At 46.0% G+C, this 25,697-nt stretch overlaps 1 protein-coding gene across 6 annotated transcripts in view; it reads left to right on the top strand.

Moving 5' to 3' along the window:
* LOC140105815 (heparan-alpha-glucosaminide N-acetyltransferase-like) overlaps positions 1 to 25,445 on the top strand; it is a 237,123-nt gene extending 211,678 nt beyond the window's left edge. For 2 of the 6 annotated variants that reach the window (XM_072129915.1, XM_072129913.1), the window contains 3 exons: positions 17,133 to 17,203; positions 23,676 to 23,788; positions 25,085 to 25,444. In XM_072129915.1, coding sequence (XP_071986016.1) covers positions 17,133 to 17,203; positions 23,676 to 23,788; positions 25,085 to 25,266 — 366 coding nt within the window. In that variant the 3' untranslated portion in view covers positions 25,267 to 25,444. Of the gene's footprint in view, positions 1 to 17,132; positions 17,204 to 23,675; positions 23,789 to 24,577; positions 24,642 to 25,084 lie in introns of all 6 variants that reach the window. The other 4 variants (XM_072129914.1, XR_011850641.1, XM_072129916.1 and 1 more) reach the window with 4 other exon arrangements.
* The last annotated feature ends 252 nt before the right edge of the window (positions 25,446 to 25,697 follow it).

Below are 25,697 nucleotides of genomic sequence, written 5' to 3'. Positions count from 1 at the left end.
CCTGCGCCCGATATCCTGCATGTGTCGCTTCCCCGCTCAGGTCCCCGGGGTTCACCTTCTTCTTCCTGGTGCATGTAAGTGCATTGTCCGTGTATAATGCGTTGTGCAGGGAGACCCTAAGATCGTGCACCTGATATCCTGCATGTGTCGCTGCCCCGCTCAGGTCCCAGGAGTTCACCTTCTTCTTCCTGGTGCATGTAAGTGCATTGTCCGTGTATAATGCGTTGTGCAGGGAGACCCTAAGATCGTGCACCTGATATCCTGCATGTGTCGCTGCCCCGCTCAGGTCCCAGGAGTTCACCTTCTTCTTCCTGGTGCATGTAAGTGCATTGTCCGTGTATGATGCGCTGTGCGGGGAGTCACTGAGATCATGCGCCCGATATCCTGCATGTGTCGCTTCCCCGCTCAGGTCCCCGGAGTTCACCTTCTTCTTCCTGGTGCATGTAAGTGCATTGTCTGTGTATAATGTGCTGTGCGGGGAGTCACTAAGATCCTGCGCCCGATATCCTGCATGTGTCGCTTCCCCGCTCAGGTCCCCGGAGTTCTCCTTCTTCTTCCTGGTGCATGTAAGTGCATTGTCTGTGTATAATGCGCTGTGCGGGGAGTCACTAAGATCCTGCGCCCGATATCCTGCATGTGTCGCTTCCCCGCTCAGGTCCCCGGGGTTCACCTTCTTCTTCCTGGTGCATGTAAGTGCATTGTCCGTGTATAATGCGTTGTGCAGGGAGACCCTAAGATCGTGCACCTGATATCCTGCATGTGTCGCTTCCCCGCTCAGGTCCCAGGAGTTCACCTTCTTCTTCCTGGTGCATGTAAGTGCATTGTCCGTGTATGATGCGCTGTGCGGGGAGTCACTGAGATCATGCGCCCGATATCCTGCATGTGTCGCTTCCCCGCTCAGGTCCCTGGAGTTCACCTTCTTCCTGTGCATGTAAGTGCATTATCCGTGTATAATGCGCTGTGCAGGGAGTCACTTAGATCCTAAACATCTGGATAACTAACTTAAATAAGGCAAACTAGGCTAAAATCCATGCACTGCTTACTTTTGGAAAGTCTCAAAAAAAGCCGCAAATACATCCTTGAGCCAAAAAAGTTGCAAAAACACACCAAAACGTTGCAAAAAAAGCCGGAGCTGAAGCTACACGGCGCGACTACTCTACACTCCCCAGTAGACTCTTGTGTTCCACCTACCCTGACATCTTCAGCGCGCAGCTCCAGGTAGCTGTGTGCACTCGTCTGAGAAGCTGGGTTCTGCGCATGCCCAGAAGCTCCGGCTTCATTGCCAAGACCGCGCAGCCGCATGCGCAGAACCCAGCTTGTCAGATGAATGCGCGCAGCTCCTTGTTGCTGCGTGCTGAAGATGCATTGGTAGGTGGAATGCAAGGGCCCACTAGGGTGTGGAGTAGCCGCGCCATGTACCCTCAGCTCCGGCTACTCCACGCTACAGTAGCCTCTTTAGAAAATTTTAATATTGTGCAAATTAAAATTTACAAAACTTATGGGCCACCAAAAAATTAGCCCTAAAAAGGGCTGTACATTAGAGGAACCTTCATAGGTAGATCGGTGGTGGTAGGTTTCCTAAAACTGTCCAACATTCTTAATTCAATTTCTTGGAATGCTGATTGATCATAATATTTTAGGGGTGTGAAAAGTTATTCAGATGGGAAGGAAGTGGCGAGGGGCCCGCGGTAAGAACTGCAGCTCTTTAGGATATTGGATGTAAATCCGCTTGAGGAGGCAGAGTGAGGCGGCAGGTGGATGGAATGATTTGTAGTTAATGTGCTTCCGTGAAAGAAGGGGCCATTACCTTCCATTATTCCTCCTTATCTCATTGTTTTACTGTTTATTTCAGCAAACCTAATTTGTAGCCAGCATTGGCTGCGCAGCATCACCGCCCCGAGGGCCGCAGGGGCCTGAGATGCTTTCATTAGATTTTGTGGCTAATGCAACACTTTCTGAAACACCTCCGAGTCGTTACACGAGATATTTTTACTTTATAAACTGATCTTTTCAATAATCAGAAACGTGAGAGATTATATTACAGATAGTTTCTGTATATACCAAATGTTTACAAGAATTAATTATGGAGCAGAACCTCGGGTCTGCACCATGAAACTCGTCTATTTATCCTTCCCCCCTGAACCCTCACAGCAGGACATCGAAGACCTACAGAGATTCTGGTCCTGCTGCTACTACACCATCATTGGTGCTCGGCCATTACACATAATAAAGGGAACCTGTCACCAGGAGCCATTTTTCGCATTCCCCCAGTCCCCACAGAGCATAGTACATACACTGCCAAAGTGTTTTTGTATAAAAAAATAGGTTTTACAGAAAAAATATATAATATATAACCTTCCAATACCATGTGCTGTGTGACTAGGCACTCGTCCCCTGGGAGGGGCTATAGAGGAGCAGTCCCCTCCCCCACGCTTGGGAATCCGCTCCTCCATGTGTCCTTTTCAAATAAATGAATAACTCCCATCACTCGGGATTGGCTGTAGAGGAGCAGGGGGCGTCGCTAAGCCAAGTGATGGGCGTCTTCATACATCTGAAAAGGACACATGGAGGAGCGGTTTCCCAAGGATGAGGGAGGGAGGGGACTGCTCCTCTATAGGCTCTCCCAGATGACGAGTGCTTAGTCACACAGCACGCAGCCTATTTTTTTTTTTTTTGTACTATGCTCTATGGGGACTGGGGGAGCGCTAAAATTGGCTCTCCTACTGACAGGTTCCCTTTAAGCATCAGTTTAGAAAATCTTCTCCACGTTACCAATGTGAAAGTTAAATCCATTTCATACTAAAGTCTTGAGAGGCCACTAATAGTCATTTTAGAATAATTGGAGAGGTTTCTAGTAAAAATCCACTTTTGATGAAATTTTGCAGCCATGTATCCTTTATTGGTACTGTCTCTATTATCAGGTCCTATCTTTTCACTGGGTATGGAGCGGTATGGTGCCGCATGTGTGCTGCACCGTACTGCTCCCATAGGGCACCTTGAGGCTATTGTAATGTACAGGGGACGTATATCGGCCGTATAAACGCCCCCCATATGTTGGTGTGAATGTAGCCTTATGTTGCACTGCTGCTTATACCACATCGCACACGTGAAGCCTTATGGTTTGTTATGACAAAGAAGAACAATTTGTAGATTGATATCAAGGTCACAAAAACAAGGTCAAACCCTGCGTCTCATCTTACAGAGAAGAGAGAACTCACCAAGATCCCTCCACTCTTCTATTGTCTCTCTGTCACCAGATCTGTGTTAAGTGGTCGCCCCCCCATCGCTCGATCCCCTCTGAGGATTTACAAGTCTTGTAAATGATTTTTCATTCTAATTGGTAATTCGGTATCGGGAAGACTGAAAATCATGGGAACTACAAGGCATCGAGTCCTGAGCGCCGCGTTATTATCACATTTTTCTCTTTAAGAATAGACTTTTAAAAATAAGTTGTCACTAAGCATAAAACTGGCCCAAAAATCTAAGGTAAATTTGTTGCATGTTTTGGGACCAGTTCTATGCTTTTATATACTGTTATATATATATATAGGGCACCTAAGGGGCACTCTCACCAAAAGGAGTATCTACAGCGTGTTCCACAGACCGAATAAACTGCAAACCAAAAAATAAGTTTGAAACTACTTATTAAAAAAGTAATAAACATATAAAAAGCGTGATCACAGTCCTAATAATTTGTATCAGGTACTTGTATTAAGTAACCGGGGAAGTGTATTGTATACCTGAAACGCGTTAGTAGGACTGCAAATACGCTTTTTACAGCCCCCTTTAAAATATTCATAAGCCCTGGTAAAATGAAAGCTGAGCTGTGATTGGTTGCACATTCTTACTTTTTGGCTGCTTGATAATTCCCCCCCCCCCCCCCCCCCCCATTGGATCCAATAGAGGCTCTAAGGTCTGGGTACTCTGTTGTTTGGGTTGGGTTCACAACCCATTTTTTTTGTATACATTCAATGTACACGTTGGGAAAGCTCATTTTGTTATCCTTTGTTTCCTGGTGCTGCTCTACTTCTACTATTGTTGCGATGATCAAGACTAAGGTATTTGATTGTAATTGTTTGTTTGATCATATGTAGACAATTGTGCGTGAACAACTTTAGTTGAGGTTCTCGTTCTTGAATGTCGTATTCCAGGTGACTGGTATCAGTGATGGACAACATTTGGAGCTCTATGGGGCATATTTATCAGGGCCTCTGGGCCACGTCAGTGGCACATGTGATTATTTAGCCCACTCTGCCACCTTTACACCAGTGGGGCATGAGGGAGGGGGGAGGGTGCGAACGTGTGGAGGGCGCGGGCAGCCGGTAGTGGGCTGGTACGTGGCGTTACTGTCCCCATGCCTGGGCACTCCCTGCAGCCGGCGACTTTTCACATGTGGAAGGGCAGAAATAAACGCTGGAAAAGACCCCACGAGCGCCGGCGAATGATAAATATCCCCCTAGGATATTTATATAGATCCAAACTGGACTCTAGTGTTATGTCTAGAAAAATCCCTATTTTTGTGATATTTGTCGCTCTAATTCCCCAGTATTGCTGAGCGGTAACTATGGTGGGTGCACCGGCAGCAGGGCGAGGTTTTGGTTGCTGCTTTAATATAATAACCAGGGTGTAAAGAGCACAGACCTGAGATGACTCTCCTATCCCCCCCCCCCCCCATGTAGTCACTGGACCTTGGTCCAGCCGTCTGACCCTGACAGGGCAGCTGTGGGACACAATTCTAGTGCTCCCCGCTGTCCAGGTGCAAGTCTGCTACTAATTTAGTGCGGTTGGGAGCTCTGGACTTCACTGCCTGACTGACTGCCCTCACTAATGGAGGTCGGATGCCTCCTTTCATGCCCAGCCTTGGGATGCTGTCAGCAGAAGCGTCTTGGGGTGTCACCTCGGACACGTGTGTTGTAGGATGCCCGTTACTGGGTTAGATGTATGATCTGTATGCAATATGTAACATTAGTCCTCGCCTCAGTTCTTCATTGACCTTGCCATCATGTAGTATAGATGTAACGTCTACTAATATGACAATTGCTGTAAATTAGGAGATATCTGACCATCCTTTCTGCCGCTTCAAAACTCTGGTAGAACAATGAAGATGAATCTCCAGTTTTTATAGTGCAAAAAGCAAAAGCCAATCTATCGGCATTCCCCTATAGCAGCAAAATGTAATCCATGCAGTCAACCTACAGCCCCTCATTCCAAAAATCTATGATGAGAGACAGGATTAAAGTGGGGGTCATTTATCTTATCTCTGTGTGTTTTAGCTGGTTTTGTCGTTTTTCCGTCTGCTTCTTTGGTAATTTATCATTCTCACTTTTTCCTTCTGTTAAATGGGGGATCTTTTAAAGATATTTTTTTTGAGACATATGTTACAAGTATCGCAAAAATGTCCCACAAATGTCTCAAGTCACTTCTTTAAGTTTTAGGCCCCTTTCACACTTGCGTTTTTCACGTGCGTTTTCTGCGCGTGCTTTTTACGCGCAGAACTTGCATTGCACTCTGACCCATTGTAACCAATGGGTCTTTTCAGACTTGCATTTTTTTTTCACGCACACACATTTAAATCTCAACATGCACTACTTTTGCAAGTCACGTGCGAGAACCATACAAGTCTATGGAGACGCATCAAAAACGCATCGCACTCTGAGACACAGGCAAGTCCAATGCAAGTGCCAAGCGTTTTTCATGCATCAATTGCCATAGAAAAGGTCGAGCTCAGTCCTGAGTCCATTTCACGTGCGTTATCTGCGCGTGAAAAACGCATTGAAATTGCATTGAAAACATGCGTGAAAAACTGAGACACTGAAGAAACTCTGACTGAAAACTGATTGAACTCTGATGCAAAATGTGCGTTTTTCACTGACCAAACCCTGATCGCCCCCTGATCAGACTCTGACGTGATCTGCAACGCAAGTGTGGGAGGGGCTTTAGTTGAGTTTCTTCTCCTTACTTTGTTTAAGTTAAGTTTTCCTTAAAGAGGAGCTGTCACCTAGAAGATGTTACTAAAATAAGCAGCTCCTGGTGTCAGAACAAACGCAGCGGCGTTACATTGTAAGCGTTATCGGAAACTTCCTAAAACGCTATATAACACCGCTGCGCTGTACAGGGCAAACGCTGGAACACTCTCAAAGTGGTCCGGCGGATTCAAGAGGGGGTGGTTTTAGGGGCGGTGACTGCAACATGACGCGTGGCAGTCATCGCTGCCCTATAGAGTTTTGAGAGCGGTCTGACGCTTGCCCTCTACAGCCGAGCAGTGTTAGTTAGCGTTATTGGAAAGTTCCGATAACGCTTACAATATAACACTGGAATGTTTGTTTCAGCGCTAGGAGCTGCTTATTTTAGTAACATCTCCTAGTGCACTTTTTCAGGGTGACAGCTCCTCTTTAAGTATGGTCTGTTTTTGCGTCAAAAAATGTTTCAAATTTGAGACCATTTTAAATGATAAATGTTATTTGCGACATTTAGCACGTCTGGAATAGAAGGTAAATGTGTCTGACTGATGAAAATCAAATGTCTGGTGGATATTTCAAAATGTCTCCAAATAGGTGCAAAAATTGCAATGCGCCAAAAAAGAAAGAAAAATCAGGAAGAAAAATCATGATAAATGACCCCCACTGTGTTACTGAACAGTTTTCACTTGGGATATACCCTGAGGGTGTTGTGTAAGTAGGGTCAGTAGAGTGAAGTAACAGAGGTCAGGACAGAACTCCAGCAGGTTAGGAGACACAGATATATGGATAAACTATAGTGGACACCTTTACAGGACCTAGGAGACTAAGTACCTTATTGCTCAGGCACCTAATCATGGTAAGAGGTGTAATAACCCTGCGTATGGCTGGCAGTAATGAAACTCCAGCACCGTCTACAGGAAAACTATGGATTTATTATCAAACTTCTAGTTCTGCACTTTGGACATTGCTTTTTTGGAAAAATGAATGTCCGGCACATGCCTCAAAGTCACAGTTGCCCCTTGGACAGTGGGGAAGAATTGTCTGCTTGCTGCATGGATTGTCTATTGTTGTGTTATCTATTATCTATTGTTATGTTATCATGGCATAGCTGAGAGACACAATCTCCCAAGTAATGAATACTATGGGGCTTATTTACTATGGGTCCACAGCCGCATCTCCGTCGGACTCCACAACTTTTTATTGTTTTGTGCGCTGGGACAGGTATTTAACAGGGGGTTGTGTTGCACGCGATCAGATTTTGGCGCAGCTGCGCTGATTTCATGCAACAAAAATCAGGTGGGCCGTCGGAAGTTGAGGTTGTTCAAATTTGGGAAACGTCCACATATTGCACTAAAATAACGCAGATCCATTTTGAATAATTTTTCATCCAAAATTGCATTATATAATTGCATTGAATAACAATGATGGTATTTAATATTCCATGCCGTGTACTGGAAAGCAGTGAATATGCATTGTGCAACACCCCCACCAATGCATAGGCAGGCTGGTAGTTGTGAATAGCACCAACTCCAGGTCAGGAGCTTTTATGGGGAGTCATGAACCCTCAGGCCTTCTGCCTGGCACACAGAGAAAGCCTGGAGTCTTAAGCCCAGAACTGCAGCTTCCACCACTTGGACTAAGTTCCATCTTAACCAGCCCAGCCTGTATCTATTATCAGGCTGTGTGCAATATTCCTGCTAACCAACTCTCCATGACCACTCCAGCATCAACGAATCTACTGTTGACTGTTTCTGGTCGTTGCCTGCTGTTCAATAAAGGACTGTAAATTTATTTGCACAATGTTGCCTCCGTTTGATCCCTGGGTTTGGCTGTTACCAGCACAGGCTTCCCCATCCATAACCCTGGGACTCATCCTGCAGACACTCCAGGGTTACCCCATGGAGAACCAGTACATCAGCCTCTCCCTCCATATTTCTTGCTGGAGAGCTGCCAGGCGGTAGGACAGCCCTCCAGTCCCCATACCAAGCACCGTGACATTAGCGCGCCCTAGGCCGCAACCGCCAGCCAGTCCGGTATTCTGGGCTTCAGCTGTCTCCAGACCCCAAGAAAAGGCCCCGGTGGGGAACGTTGCACTTGGATTTTACAACTTTCACCATGTCTACTCTATTCTTTGGGTTGGTATGATCACGGGGATACCAAATATATGCAGATTTTTAAAAAATATCTTCATGTTGCCATCTTCTGGCATTAAAGGAGTTTTCCCATGAAAGAAAATTCTCACATCTCAATCCCCTAGTGATATTAACACAATAAAGATCATTTTAACCCCTTACTTTACAATGTTACTCAGGGTTATTGCTGTTTTAGCTCCTATCTCTCCCTCTGCTGCTCAGTGTTAGATTCCAGGGTGTGGCCGGGTCCTCTCTAAGCAAACACTTTATGACCCATCTAGTTCTGTGGGGTGACAATGTGGTTACATTATCAGGGTACAAATGTACAATCTCATCTGGCTTCTGTACTAACACACTGACACAAAGAGAGAGAGATGAGACAGATCCGAGATGCATGAGATTACACAGAGGCTGGTAATTACAGTGAATTAGAGAATGTGATATTTTGTTATCCTGAGGACATATAAGAAACTTCTCTTTGTGGGAGGAATACCCCTTTTAATAACGTTTAATACTTCAATGTACAGAGCTGTGTGTGGTGTCATTTTTTTGTAAGATGAGATGACGTTTTCATTGCTACCATTTTCATGACTGTCCGGCCTTTTGATGAATTTTTATTAATTTTTTTATATAAGTTGCAAATGGGCAAAAAATTAGCATTTCGGACATTTGGTCACTATTTTCCGGGTTAAACTGTTACTATATTTTATCAGATCTGACATTTTGGGACGCGGCGATACCGAACATGTTCATGGTGTTTACTGTTTATTTTTATATCAGTTCTAGGGATTTGAAATTTTAAGGGGTTTTTTTTAGACCCCCCCCCCCCCACACCCCTGGAGTACTTTAACCCTTGGTTGTCTGATTGATCCTACCTTGTACTGCCATACTACAGTATGGTAGTATACAGGGATTTCACTGATCATTTATTACAATGTGGCACTGGCACATTGTAACAAATCATCAGAAACTATACAGCATCGGGTCTTACATGATCACATCTTGGCTTAAATCATCGCTCCCTGTGACATCATCAAGGAGCGATGATCAAAGCCAAGATGGCGGCGGCGCCTGCGACAGGTGCTAGCACCGGTGTTGCCAATGGATGTTTGCTGCAATATGCAGCAAACACCCACCATTTGGGGAGAGGGCTCAGCTAGAACCGATATGTCACATGTCGGTTAGGGGTTAAAATAATTAACGCGTGACTGAAAAGCTAAAAGATTCTTTTTACTGTCCTCGGTTGTTGGTACCTAAAAAGGATGATGAGCAATGCAGGACTACTTTGGTCTCTTCATCGGGCATAGTAGGCAAACATGGGGTAGACCTACCAAGTCTTGAAATTGTCATCATTCTTTTTAGTTAGCCAATAAAAGGTATCAACAACTGAGAAATATCAACTTTTAACCGATTACTGGCAATCCGGTGGAATTCTCTCACAATGAAAACCTTCCAAGGCTCTCTAGCCGCAGGAGCCGTCTGATGTGTCAGCGCAAAGCTGTGATATATGGAGCCCATGGAGGGATTTCACCTTTAAGAGACGGATGTCTCGAAGATCTCACCTTCAATGATGTCTCGGTGCCAGTGATAATTGTCCTATTAACGACACCGGCTCCACGACCCATCATAGTGACAGGAAAACAATCCAATCACACGTATAGCGGAGGCGCATCTGCCCCATCCGGGATAAAATTACCTTTGATTTTGTGTCATGAGGATGTTCATTAGTGACACGCTGGGGCGCAGCACATCATCTCACCCTACGATATATAACAGATAAACAGGACTCATTCCAGCTGAAATGCCACGTTATATCACCACTTTTATGTGTTCATTACAAATAATTGAATTATAATATGTTCTAATTGTGTCTGAGTGATGAGAGGCGGCATCAGCTTGGAAACCAGTTGGACCTCTGATACAATAAATTGGAACCTCGGCTAATTTTGCTTCAAGTTTAAAATACAAGGTATAAAATACAGTGTATTTTTCGGACTATAAGGCACACCAGATAATAAGGCGCACCATCAATAAATGCCTGCTAAAACGTCTAGGTTCATATATAAGGCGCACTGGACTATAAGGCGCACCTTATTATAAGGATGAATGACCAGCAGGTGGCAGACCTGTGCACAGTACAAGGCAGCTGTTGTCTGTAAGTACAGTTCATATATAAGGCGCACCGGACTATAAGGTGCACCTGATTATAAGGATGAATGACCAGCAGGTGGCAGACCTGTGCACAGTACAAGGCAGCTGTTATCTGTAAGTACGGATCATATATAAGGCGCACCGGACTATAAGGTGCACCTGATTATAAGGATGAATGACCAGCAGGTGGCAGACCTGTGCACAGTACAAGGCAGCTGTTGTCTGTAAGTACGGTTCATATATAAGGCGCATCAGATTATAAGGCGCTCCTGATTATAAGGATGAATGACCAGCAGGTGACAGACCTGTACACAGTACAAGGCAGCTGTTGTCTGTAAGTACGGTTCATATATAAGGCGCATCAGATTATAAGGCGCACCTGATTATAAGGATGAATGACCAGCAGGTGGCAGACCTGTGCACAGTACAAGGCAGCTGTTGTCTGTAAGTACGGTTCATATATAAGGTGCACTGGACTATAAGGCGCACCTGATTATAAGGATGAATGACCAGCAGGTGGCAGACCTGTGCACAGTACAAGGCAGCTGTTGTCTGTAAGTACGGATCATATATAAGGTGCACTGGATTATAAGGTGCACCTGATTATAAGGATGAATGACCAGCAGGTGGCAGACCTGTGCACACTACAAGGCAGCTGCTGTCTGTAAGTAAGGATCATATATAAGGCGCACTGTATTATAAGGCGCACCAGATTATAAGGATGAATGACCAGCAGGTGGCAGACCTGTGCACAGTACAAGGCAGCTGTTGTCTGTAAGTACGGTTCATATATAAGGTGCACTGGACTATAAGGCGCACTGGACTATAAGACGCACCTTTGATGTCTGAGAAAATCAAAGGATTTTCTGTGCGCCTTATAGTTCCAAAAAATTTGGTACCCCCAAAATGTAAAAATATTCTAGCACTTCCTCAAAAATGTTCTCTTTGTCTTATGTCTTATTTGATCCCTTGTTACCTCGTTTTATCATTAAAACTTAGATTGTGTCTGGACTTTTCTGTGTGTTAGACCACAGGATAGGGGTAACTTGCTTATCGATGAGATCCCCACGGATTATGAGCAGCATTGTGCCCGCATGCGCCGGCTGCTCCATTCATCTTGATGGCACTGACAAAGCCAAGCCCCCGATACTCTGCAATCACTGTCAGTGCCATAGAGAGGATTAGATCAGCCAGCGCATGCGCGACCTGCAGCTCTCTTCATTGCAAGGGGCAGAGCTTGCAAATTACACCTCCATTTTATTTTAACCCCTGTGAAACACCCAAAGGGTTAACATCCTTCTTAAAGTTGATTTTTCACACATTGAGGGGTGTAGTTTTTAAAATGGCATGATTAATGGGGTTCTACTGTTATTTAGGCCTCTGAAAGTCACGTAGAGCTGAGCAGGTGCCTCTAAATCAGGGTTTTGCCGATTTTCATAAAAATGAGAAAAATTGCACCCACAATTCTGAACCTCCTAACAACCTAGAAAAGAGAGAAGAGGCGTAAAACCCTCCGCCGATATAAAGCAGACTCTGGGAAATGTTAGATATAAAGTTACTTGGGGGCTATGACTATCTGCCGGAAAATTTTGAACTTTGAAAATGAATAATTTTTAGAAATTTTTGCCAAATTACCAATTTTTTCATAACTAAACACCAAAAATATCATAAAATATTTCTATTACTTTGAAGTACAATGTGTGACGAGAAGACAATCTCCAAATCCCCCGGATATGTTAAAGCGGCACAAAGTTATAACCTCCTATAATGACACAGGGAAATTAAAAAAAAAAGGCCTGGTCCGAAGGCCCTAGAATGGCTTAGACCAGAAGGGGTTAAAGGAGCAAAGCAGGTCACCCCCTGCACCCCCGGCTGCTGCTAGATTACACAGGCAGAGGGCGGAGGGAGAGAGCAGGGAAAGGAGGCATGTGCTGCTCTTTGTAACAGCCTATGAATCTGCAGCACTGTAATGCACGGGTAATGCCCCAGAGCCCTTCAGGCTCATTAGCATAATTTTAAAAGTAGATTTTAGAAGGAAGGAGGCCATGGGTAACAAATCTAAGAAGATTATCACAGATCTATGAGTAAGTGACCTTGGTTTATCATGTTTCATGACATCATGAAACATGAAACAGACCGCGCGGAGAGACGGAGCCGATACCTGAGCCTCAAAGTATAGAAGAGGACCTGCTGGGGGGGGGGGGGGTAGTCGGAAGGTGAGTACACTGCAGGCTATATACTACAGGGGCTGGCAGGCTATATACTGGAGGGGGCTGGCAGGCTATATACTACAGGGGGCTGGCTGGCTATATACTACAGGGGGCTGGCAGGCTATATACTGGAAGGGGCTGGCAGGCTATATACTATAGGAGGGCTGGCTGGCTGTGTACTACAGGGGGGGATGGAAGGCCGTATACTACAGGGGCTAGCAGGCTGTATACTACAGGGGGCTGGCTATATACTACAGTGGCTATCAGGCTGTATACTACAGGGGGCTGGCAGGCTGTATACTACAGGGGGCTGGCAGGCTATATACTACAGGAGGCTTGCTGGCTATATACTACAGGGGGCTGGCAGGCTATATACTACAGGACGCTGGCTGGCTGTATACTACAGGAGGCTGTCAGGCTATATACTACAGGGAGCTGTCAGGCCGTACACTATAGGGGGCTGGCAGGCCGTATACTACAGGGGGCTGGCAGGGTGTATACTACAGGAGGTTGTCAGGCTATATACTACAGGGAGCTGGCAGGCCGTACACTACAGGGGGCTGGAAGGCCGTATACTACAGGGGGCTGGCAGGCTATATACTATAGGAGGGCTGGCTGGCTGTGTACTACAGGGGGGGCTGGAAGGCTATATACTACAGGGGCTAGCAGGCTGTATACTACAGGGGGATGGCTGGCTATATACTACAGGGGCTAGCAGGCTGTATACTACAGGGGGCTGGCAGGCTGTATACTACAGGGGGCTGGCAGGCTATATACTACAGGAGGCTTGCTGGCTATATACTACAGGGGGCTTGCTGGCTATATACTACAGGGGGCTGGCAGGCTATATACTACAGGACTCTGGCTGACTGTATACTACAGGAGGCTGTCAGGCTATATACTACAGGGAGCTGGCAGGCCGTACACTACAGGGGGCTGGCAGGCCGTATACTACAGGGGGCTGGCAGGCTGTATACTACAGGGGGCTTGCAGGCTATATACTACAGGGGGCTGGCAGGCTGTATACTATAGGGAGCTGCCTGTATACTACAGGGGACTGGCAGGATATATACTACAGGGAGCTGGCAGGCCATACACTACAGGGGGCTGGCAGGCCGTATACTACAGGGGGCTGGCAGACTATATACTACAGGGGGCTGGCAGGTCGTATACTACAGGGGGCTGGCAGGCTATATACTACAGGGGGCTTTCAGGCTGTATACTACAGGGGGCTGGCAGGCTATATACTATAGGGAGCTGCCTGTATACTACAGGGGGCTGGCAGGCTATATACTACAGGGAGCTGGCAGGCCGTACACTACAGTGGGCTGGAAGGCCGTATACTACAGGGGGCTGGCAGGCTATATACTACAGGGAGCTGGCAGGCCGTACACTACAGGGGGCTGGCAGGTCGTATACTACAGGGGGCTGGCAGGCTATATACTACAGGGGGCTGGCAGGCTATATACTACAGGAGGCTGGCAGGCTATATACTACAGGGGGTTGGCAGGCTATATACTACAGGAGGCTGGCAGGTTATATGCAGGTGACTGTGCTGAGGAGGCTTCTGCTCAAGGTCCTTCATTCATCAAGCCTTTCCCTTATTCATTATGTGACTGCTGTAACCTCAAGTCTTTGAGGCTTCCGGACATCCAGCAATGGGGGTTTTCCAAGGAAACTTAATGGAGTGTTTTGGAATGTGTTGTCTGGCAAGCTGCTCCTCATGTGTCTTCCTCTTGACTTATGTCCAACCAAAATCTCATTGGATATTCTTAAGCAATGTTTGCTGACTGCTACATTGTTAACAGTATCCCGGTTAAGGTCCTGATAACCAAAAGATGTTCTTGACTTTGAAGGAGAGACGTTAAATGTTTTGCATATAAGTAAAACCTGTACAGAATCCTGGGGTAAAACTGTTCTACTTGCCCATGGAAACCAATCAGAGCTCAACTTTAATTTTATAAACAGATGTGGGAAAATGAAAGCTGAGCTGTGATTGGTTACCGCTCTAAGAGGCCTATGATAAATCTTCCCCCATGATTCCATCTTCCCAGTTTATGAGAAGCCACAAGTTTTCTCATTGATCAGAATAGAGTACGGTAACCTGCAGCTATTATTTATTATTAAGTATTATTATTATTATTTGGTACTATGTGCAGACTGTGCCCGATTATTGAATGCACAGTCTTCATGATTCTGGCACACCCTGCACTTCTAGGGCGTAATAATTGTGGTTCACGGTCCGAATTGGCACTGGACGCCCCTTTTGGTGCAGAATTTTAGTAAACACATTAGTAACACATAGGGGGTCATTTACTAAGGGCCCGATTCGCGTTTTCCCGACGTGTTACCCGAATATTTCCGATTTGCGCCGATTGTACCTGAATTGCCCCGGGTTTTTGGCGCATGCGATCGAATTGTGGCGCATCGGCGCCGGCATGCGCGTGACGGAAATCGGGGGGCGTGGCCGAACGAAAACCTGACGTATTTGGAAAAACCGCCGCATTAAAAAAAAAAATTGTGTCGCGAAAATTTCACTCACCTTCATCCTGGATAGGCCGGTGTATTTCGAGGCATTCCAGCGGACTTCAGCGCAGCAGCGCCACCTGGTGGACGGCGGAGGAACTGCTTTGATTAATCCCGGCCGGACCCGAATCCAGCGCAGAGAACACGCCGCTGGATCGCGAACGAATCTGCCCCATAAAGTACAAGCAGCTTGCACCTTCTTTAATAAATGTGGTCACTATCTGTAATGTTTTGGCTCCGGATTGTAAATCTCAGGTTGGATCAAACATTGTTTGACTATTTGCATATCAGTTTTAAAAACTTCTCGTTGTAATTTATTTATTAATTTTCTGAATCTTCTTGGCCTCACACATCACAGCTACACAAATTACTTTCCACAACCTCCTCCTGGATTCATCCTACAAAGAATTTATACAAAATGTTTCATTCATAATCTTCTGCATAACTTAATTTCTGTATTGTACACTGGCTGGGAGGAGGTGGTTAGTGGGGGGGGGGGGGGGTTACACAATTCGATCAAAATGTAACTAAGAACCTGGAGTTTGTTATATATAATGTATCCGAGCGCCAGGAGATCCTTGTGTGATGTGTGGATGTGCCGTCCAGTTCTTTTTCTCTCCCCATGTTGGTTTAGTACATTCTATCCCTTTATTTATTTCGTTTTTTGCCTGGTACCAGCATCCGCCCCATTCGACCCGGGTGCTTTTAAATTAGCAGGAGACTGCATATAGGGGGCGACTACTTCCTCCCAGCCAGTGCCTGAGACCACATGGAACAGTGAGTATTCAGGACCTGTTCACACATGGTGAGCATTTCTCCTGTTCACATGGTGCGGTGTTGCATGGCGTCCGCCGCTTCTGTGGTGCGGTGCTGGTGGGGACCCGGAGCCATGGGGTCTGTGCCTGCCAGTATGGGTGCTGGGGGCAACCGGGTCTTGATCCCTGCCGGTGCTGTGCTGCAGTGGCGGTGGGTGCCATGTGATGCCGCACACAATAGCGCCGGGACCCACCACAACGAGGTCCCCGGGAAGAGGTTGGTGGCTTATACAATTTGATCAAAATGTAACTAAGAACCTGGAGTTTGTTATATAATGTATCCGAGCGCCAGGAGATCCTTGTGTGATGTGTGGATGTGCCGTCCAGTTCTCTCTCCTCTTGGTTTAGTATTCCAAAAATGTATGAGCTATCCCTTTAAGAGGGGCTTTCTGGCCGCTATCATTTCTATTGCCGTCCATTGATGTCAGCGGTGCGAGGGGCACAACTTTTATGATGCTTTCTGCTCGGATGAATCATAGAATTATTATTTCTGAGAACGTAGAGCGCGGTGATTGAGATTAAAGAGGCCGTAAAATACAATACGTCCAAAGCTCTTTAATATTTAATGATATTTTTCTGCCAGTTCTGGTGAAAACAAATTATTTCCACAGTTTTTCATAAATAACACGAAATGATTTTCTTTTCCGGCATTGTGTTGATGCGTTGATATCCAACCATCTCCGCTCTTCTAGCCTCACCCTCAGGAGTTAATACTGACCCTGTATAAAAACCAAGACTGTATCTGTTTCCTAATTATTTGTTTGCTTGTCTTACAGCCATAGTTATTGATTAGGAACTAGGGCTCCTTATCTATGTACAGGCGGTCCCCTATTTAAGGACACCCGACTTACAGACGACCCCTAGTTACAGACAGACCCCTCTGCCCCCTGTGACCTCTGGTGACCTCTCTGGATGTTACTATAGTCCCAGGCTGCAATGATCAGCTGTAAGGTGTCTGTAATGAAGCTTTATGGATAATCCTTGGTCCCATTACAGCAAAAAATTTTGAAACTCCGATTGTCACTGGGGAATTTTTTTTTTTTTGTCTGGATCTACAATTATAAAATATACAGTTCCGGCTTACATACAAATTCAACTTAAGAACAAACCTACGGTACCTATCTTGTACATAACCCGGGGACTGCCTGTATGTAAGGAGCTTAGGTCAATCTTGTGTATGTCCTCTGGTGACAAAGAGGTTAAACTATACATTTGTCTTTGGTGAAATCGATGGAAACACTCAGGATTGCAGGAGGACATCTGCCCGGCAGCCCCTCGCGTCGCCCTCGCTTCCATCCTTTCTCCTAATATGATGGGCTTCTTTCTTCTTTCCCACAGGGGATTATCTCGGCCATCTTAACCAAGTGTACAAGGGATGAAGGATTTATTCCCATCAATAAAAACCTCTGGTAAGTGCTCCGAGGCCAAACCCGACCCTTTCCTGTAACTAAGCGCGGCCATTACTCAGTCCAGGCTTAGGAGACCCGTAGGCTCCACCGTGTCACGGGCTTTGTGGAGCCCCAGGGCAGCGTTACCATTAGCAGATTAGTCATGGCCATCAGAAATGGTGATATTAATGGCCACTTCTACTTCACACCTTTTTCATAGCAAATCGTAAGGCGACCTCCCAGGGTCCCTACAGTAGGAAACAGGTTTATACATTTGTTACTTAAAGGGGTTGTCCAGGAATAATTAAAAAAATGTTATATGTAGCCTTTTTGGGCTGTAAAAAGAATAATTCTCTTATACAGGGGGTCTCCTACTTAAGGACACCCGACTTACAGACGACCCCTAGTTACAGACGGACCCCTCTGCCCCCTGTGACCTCTGGTGACCTCTCTGGATGTTACTATAGCCTCAGGCTGCAATGATCAGCTGTAAGGTGTCTGTAATGAAGCTTTATGGATAATCCTTGGTCCAATTACAGAAAAACATTTTGAAACTCCAATTGTCACTGGGGCAAATTTTTTTTTTCTTTTGGATCTACAATTATAAAATATACAGTTTCGACTTACATACAAATTCAACTTAAGAACAAGCCTATGGACCCGATCTTGTATGTAACCCGGGGACTGGCTGTACTTGCTCCCCTTACAGGATGGAGCAGACGTGCGGCTGTGGTCGGGTCTGTATACAGAGATCGGGGGCGCGGAGAGAAGTTAAGTGTGTAAGGGGTTTAACATTTTTATAGAGCCCCCAAGCCATATATACAATGTGTTTTATTCCAAGACAACCCTTTTAATATTGGAAAGTCACAAAAAAATGGATAGTATAGTCAGCTCAACCAATCTGAACAATCAAGGCCACCTCCTCGGTATTCCAAATCCGTTCATGGAGCTGACAATTCATTGTCTGTAATCAAGCTTTATGGATAATCCTTGGTCCCATTACAGCAAAAAATTGTATGTATGTAACTCGGGGTCTGTCTGTAAAGGGACAAGTTTTTACCGTATATTTTTGTCTTTTAATATTGGAACCAGAAATGCAAATGTTAATATAATCTGAGTCACCGGTCTCCAAGGCTTTCCACTATTTTTGATTTATAACTTTGGGATCCGCTGGATCTGTATTTATTAGGCTCCACTCATCACTATTTGGTCTGTCTGTAACTAGGGGTCATCTGTAAGTCACCGGCATCTTGCATCTGTAAAGAAACTCACTACAAACTTCCACCGACAATCACACTTTATAATAAAATACTCCAGAATTGTGCTGTGTTTTTCCCTATTAGTGTAACTTTTGTACTATTACCAGTACAGGGGGTCCCCTACTTAAAGGAAACCTACCGCTTAAAAGTGGTCGTTCTAGACTTGGTTAATGGCACAAAATGACATTACTTCTCTAAGTATTTCTATCTCAAATTGGTCAATGGCTGTATAGTTTATGTTACAGTTCAAGTTTTACTGTATTTGTTTCTTAGCAGTTCTTCACAGGTCCCCTGTTCTGTAAAACTACCTGTAAAGCTACATTCTATCAATAAGAGATGTTAACGCTCTATTATATACTGATCCTGATTGCAATGCATATGTCCTGGCTTACTCACTTATGATACAAATATCACATTGATGTAATGCTTGATTTCAACCTGTACATTTGAAAAACAATAAAAACATTTATACCAAAAAAAAAAGTGGTGGTTCTAGTACACAGGTACCGGGTGCGCTGGTGCCGGAGCATATTCTTATTAGTAGAATAAACCCCCTATGGCCAATATATTAAAATGTGTCTCGCTGCACCGCAGTAGGGCACGGCGCATCATGCAGGCGCCTGTGCGTGCGGCGGATTCGGAAGTGCTGGAGAGCCAATGACGTCCCGAGCTCTCCGGCACATTCGCACCTGTGCAACTTCACACGGGAAAACAGGCCATGCTAAGCTACACAGGTGCAAGTACTACCCCACTCCCTCTGCCTGATGTAATCTCACTGCAGCAGAAGTTTCATCACACAGTAAGAGGGGAAGTGCTCCTTGCAGACTAGCAGCCTGTGAAGCTGCAGCATAGAGGGGCTCTGGTAACACCCCCAGGAGTCCTTCTGGGCCATAATTTTAAAACTTGAATTTAGAAGGAAGGAGGCCAAGGATAACGAATATATAAGAACATCACGGTGCCCGGATCTAAAAGTAAGTGACCTTGTTATAAGAGCATAAGTGTGTCTGTGGAAGGAAATGACTGATTATTTGCCACCATATTTAGAAGTATAAATTAATGGAGAAAAATTGTGCCTGAAGTATCGGAGAGCCGGTGATGTCACCGAACTCTCCGCGCCTGTGCAACTTCACACGGGAAAACAGGCCATGCTAAGCTACACAGGTGCGAGTGTGCCGGAGAGCTCAGTGACGTCACCGGCTTCCGGCACTTCAGAATCCGTAGCACGCACGGGCACGCGCATGGTGCGCCATGCACTAGTGCGGTGCAGCGAGACAAATTTTAATATAACTTATAAATCTGTGATACTGGATTTATTCTACTAATAGCATTATGCTCCGGCACCAGCGCACCCGGTACCTGTGTCCTAGAACTACCACTTTTAAGCGGTAGGTTTCCTTTAAGTAGGGGACCCCCTGTACTGGTAATAGTACAAAAGTTACAGCACAATTCTGGAGCATTTTATTATAAAGTGTGATTGTCAGTGAAAGTTTGTAGTGAGTTTCTTTACAGATGCAAGATGCCGGTGACTTCCTCCAGAATCTCCGAAATTACCGATATTTGTCAATATATTAGAAGTTAATCTTTTCAGAAATGTCTGGATAAACAAATAGGATCTTATATTGAGTTTCCAACTAAAATGCACCAATACTATTAGTCGATTTCTCGACTTCCCCATTAACCCCTCGTCTTACACCCGGGAAAGCGCTTGACAGTTTTACAGAAGAACTGCAAATCAATAAGCAGTCACTTCCACACGTTCAGTATGCAGATGGTGTAGCAGCCCTTCAGCGCACAGATAAATGGCTTTTAGGAGGAATTAAAATAAAGCAGCACAGATGAGAACGATCAGGGAGGAAGAACGTGATTTATCTCATTTATATAATGTATTCACTGTGTGAAGCAATGAGACGAGTGCTGGACCATCCCAGCTGTGTGCAGTGTGGTGTGTGCCCCGGGTGTGACCATCTACTACAGGCAGTAGTAGGGACCTGAGCGGTGAAGCGACACATGCAGGATATCGGGTGCAGGATCTTAGTGACTCCCTGCACAGCGCATTATACACAGACAATGCACTTACATGCACCAGGAAGAAGAAGGTGAACTCCGGGGACCTGAGCGGGGAAGTGACACATGCAGGATATCGGGAGCACGATCTTAGTGACTCCCCGCACAGCGCATTATACACGGACAATGCACTTACATGCACCAGGAAGAAGAAGGTGAACTCCGGGGACCTGAGCAGGGAAGCGACACATGCAGGATATCAGGCGCAGGATCTTAGTGACTCCCCGCACAGCGCATTATACACGGACAATGCACTTACATGCACCAGGAAGAAGAAGGTGAACTCCGGGGACCTGAGCGGGGAAGCGACACATGCAGGATATCGGACGCAGGATCTTAGTGACTCCCTGCACAGCACATTATACACGGACAATGCACTTACATGCACCAGGAAGAAGAAGAAGGTGAACTCCGGGGACCTGAGTGGGGAAGCGACACATGCAGGATATCGGATGCAGGATCTTAGTGACTCCCCGCACAGCGCATTATACACGGACAATGCACTTACATGCACCAGGAAGAAGAAGAAGGTGAACTCCGGGGACCTTAGTGGGGAAGTGACACATGCAGGATATCGGGCGCACGATCTCAGTGACTCCCCGCACAGCGCATTATACACGGACAATGCACTTACATGCACCTGGAAGAAGAAGGTGAACTCCAGGGACCTGAGCGGGGAAGCGACACATGCAGGATATCGGGCGCAGGATCTTAGTGACTCCCCGGACAATGCACTTTCTGTGAACTCCTCCGGACAGGTAAGTAAATGTGCCAGAACGCCCAATTTAATGACGAAATCTGTGTCGCATGAGGAATAGTGCAGCTGCAACACAAAGGGGCTCATTTACTAAGGGTCACGCTGCTCATTCTTAAGTTGGACTGTGCGCCTTTTTCAGGCATTTCACGGCTTCCACAGATATTAAACTAGCGTCTGCGCTGGGATTTTGGCGCACGCTATCCTTTTTTGTTGCAGCTGCGCTGGGATTGTATTGCAAGCGATCGTCTTTTGGCACAGCTGTGCCGGCTTACATGCATCACAAATTGGGGGAATGATTGATTCAGACTGAGAGCAGGATTTAACTTTCAAATTGTGTCGCAAGCCCAAGCCCTTACATGCACCACTAAAAAGAAGGTGAAGTCCGGGGACCTGAGCGGGGAAGTGACACATGCAGGATATCGGGCGCAGGATCTTAGTGACTCCCCGCACAGCACATTATACACGGACAATGCACTTACATGCACCAGGAAGAAGAAGGTGAACTCCAGGGACCTGAGCAGGGAAGCGACACATGTAGGATATCGGGCACAGGACCTTAGTGACTCCCTGCACAGCGCATTATACACGGACAATGCACTTACATGCACCAGGAAGAAGAAGGTGAACTCCAGGGACCTGAGCAGGGAAGCGACACATGCAGGATATCGGGTGCAGGTTCTTAGTGACTCCCTGCACAGCGCATTATACACGGACAATGCACTTACATGCACCAGGAAGAAGAAGGTGAACTCCGGGGACCTGAGCGGGGAAGCGACACATGCAGGATATCAGGCGCAGGATCTTAGTGACTCCCCGCACAGCACATTATACATGGACAATGCACTTACATGCACCAGGAAGAAGAGGTGAACTCCGGGGACCTGAGCGGGGAAGCGACACATGCAGGATATCGGATGCAGGATCTTAGTGACTCCCCGCACAGCGCATTATACACGGACAATGCACTTACATGCACCAGAAAGAGGAAGGTGAACTCCGGGGACCTGAGCGGGGAAGCGACACATGCAGGATATCGGGCGCAGGATCTTAGTGACTCCCCGGACAATGCACTTTCTGTGAACTCCTCCGGACAGGTAAGTAAATGTGCCAGAACGCCCAATTTAATCTGTGTCGAAATCTGTGTCGCATGAGGAATAGTGCAGCTGCAACACAAAGGGGCTCATTTACTAAGGGTCACGCTGCTCATTCTTAAGTTGGACTGTGCGCCTTTTTCAGGCATTTCACGGCTTCCACAGATATTTAACTAGCGTCTGCGCTGGGATTTTGGCGCACGCTATCCTTTTTTGTTGCAGCTGCGCTGGGATTGTATTGCAAGCGATCGTCTTTTGGCACAGCTGTGCCGGCTTACATGCATCACAAATTGGGGGATTGATTGATTTAGACTGAGAGCAGGATTTAACTTTCAAATTGTGTCGCAAGCCCAAGCCCTTACATGCACCACTAAAAGGAAGGTGAACTCCAGGGACCTGAGCGGGGAAGCGACACATGCAGGATATCGGGTGCAGGATCTTAGTGACTCCCCGCACAGCGCATTATACACGGACAATGCACTTACATGCACCAGGAAGAAGAAGGTGAACTCCGGGGACCTGAGCGGGGGAGCGACACATGCAGGATATCGGGCGCACGATCTTAGTGACTCCCCGCACAGCGCATTATACACGGACAATGCACTTACATGCACCAGGAAGAAGAAGGTGAACTCCTAGGACCTGAGCGGGGAAGCGACACATGCAGGATATCGGGTGCAGGATCTTAGTGACTCCCCGCACAGCGCATTATACACGGACAATGCACTTACATGCACCAGGAAGAAGAAGGTGAACTCCGGGGACCTGAGCGGGGAAGCGACACATGCAGGATATCGGGTGCAGGATCTTAGTGACTCCCAGCACAGCGCATTATACACGGACAATGCACTTACGTGCACCGGGAAGAAGAAGGTGAACTCCGGGGACCTGAGCGGGGAAGCGACATATGCAGGATATCGGGCGCAGGATCTTAGTGACTCCACGGACAATGCACTTTCTGTGAACTCCTCCGGACAGGTAAGTAAATGTGCCCCAATATGATTTGTAAAGCGCTACGGAATTTAATGGTGCTGTATAAATAAATATAATTATTAAAGGTCAGTGCCTATTAGGTGACCCCTGCCCTCTGGTTAATGCTGTATCGGCAGTAGTCGGGTAGATTAGTGGCCGTTTTCCAAGTGGTAGAAGATAAATGGTTGTGGATAAGTTATTGTTATGCAGAAGACAGAACATATCATAATCCTCTCCAAATCTTGACCTCCAGAACCTCGTGACTGCATCTTGTCCTTTGAGTTTGGTTCCAATTTGATAACAATAAATGGGACCAATCATGAGATCCACACAACTTTCCTCTTTTCCAGGTCTTTGTCCTTCATCACGACGCTCAGCTGCTTCTCCTTTCTGCTTCTCGCGCTGATGTTTTACGTGATTGATGTACGGCAGTGGTGGGGAGGACAACCATTCATCTACCCAGGTATAATATCTCATCCCACGTAGTATCTCCAACACTAATCTACCATCGTATTATGTCACTCCCTGAACACCAATGTCTGACCCACAGAACTTACACTCTAATTCAAAGTATCTACATTCAATCACAGAACACATTGGCCAAGTCTAAACAAGCAGGGAGATAGAAGAGGTTTTGGGGCCGGTGAATTCCTGACTTTCCAGTGCACAATGACGCTGATGCATGGATAAGAGAGACCTGTGGTTTCTGGAGTCCATCTTCCCATCACGTGGGGGGACAGGGGGCTGACATTGTGACCTCAGATTAAGGGACGAAGCATCAGTAGGTAACATAATAAATGGAGGCGGTGTCTACTGATCGTGCCGGATTCTCTCCAGGCTGGATTTGGCTCACGCCCGCACACGGCCCATGTTTTATTGCTTGCCGCCCCTCGTGTATTCTCGCGGAGCAGAGGTTAAAGCTTTATTTACACAGAACTTGAGAGAAACTATTTATACCCGTCTGACATTTATAGGACTCGAGGAATTGTAGATCTAGTAGGAAACTGAACATTTACACAAAAAATGCTAAGAAACTGAATGACATGATCCGTTTAATGAAGTCAGTCCTACACAATACCATATGTTTAGTGACGGCCTAAATTAGATGCCCGAACAGCCATGAATCTATACTTGACTTATACAATGGGGCACATTTACTTACCCGGTCCTGTCGCGATCCAGCGGCGTGTTCTCCGTCGATGATTCGGGTCTTCCGGCGATTCACTAAGGTAGATCCTCCGACGTCCACCAGGTGTCGCTGCTGCGCTGAAGTCCGCCGGAGTTTGCTGGAGTTCACCATCCTATCCTGGGTGCAGGTAAGCGCGTGTCATGTGCCACAATTCGATCACGTGCGCCAAAAACTCGGGGCAATTCGGCGCAAACCGGTAATTTTCGGGAAACCCCAACGAAAAAGAAAGATTCGGGGTCTTAGTAAATGACCCCCAATATGTGTTATTGACAAACTATATACAGGCAGCCCCCGGGTTAAGTACAAGATGGGGTCCATAGCTTGGTTCTTAAGTTGAATTTGTATGTAAATCGAAACTGTATATTTTATCATTGTAGATCTAGACGGGGGCCGTCTGTAACTAGGGGTCGTCTGTAAGTTGGGTGTCCTTAAGTAGGGGACCGCCTGTTTCAGATACCCCTAATGAGAGAAATGCATTGCTCACATGCAATTTTGGGAGGTTCATAACCCAGGATTTAATTAGCATTTGTTGTGTTATTAATGTATTTTATGTCTTTCTCCTCCATTAAGGAATGAATTCAATCTTGGTCTATGTGGGACATTCACTTCTGGCTTCGTATTTCCCATTTAACTGGGAGGTGAGAGATTGGACAACGCATTATGAGTTCATCGCACAAGATCTTCTGGGCGCGGCCATCTGGGTCTTTGTGTCCTACTTGCTGTACAAGAAGACATTTTTCCTAAAAATTTAAAGGCCGGAACCAAATCTAAGACTTTGAAAATGTTTCTGAAGTTGTGTTGTATCGTATTGTGTATTATAGCATATTGTAGGGTCTGTGTGGGGATCGTGTGATATTTTGGGTCTGAATTTATATCCTGCTGCATATATTATCTGTTAGTCCTGGATAAATGACCATGAATACATTTTCTATTAAATAATTACAGATAATCATGTTCTGAAATGTTTTATCTATGTCATGGTGCCAGGATACTACACTTAGGGATAAAGCTAAGACTCCACCTATCCCGATGACGGTCCATAGATTCTAATTATCTGCCATGTTTTTTCATGGATTTTCATTCCATGTGGAAGTTTGTTCACACTTGTACAAACCTCCCACCCATCCCAGATCCGACGGGAAAGTCCTGCATTTCTTTGTTAAATATCAAAATTTGAAAACGC

Source organism: Engystomops pustulosus, chromosome 11, assembly GCF_040894005.1.
Source record: "Engystomops pustulosus chromosome 11, aEngPut4.maternal, whole genome shotgun sequence".
In the NCBI taxonomy this organism is placed as follows: domain Eukaryota; kingdom Metazoa; phylum Chordata; class Amphibia; order Anura; family Leptodactylidae; genus Engystomops; species Engystomops pustulosus.
The sequence above is the reverse complement of the archived record's forward strand: the minus strand, read 5'-3'. Positions and strand labels throughout refer to the sequence as shown.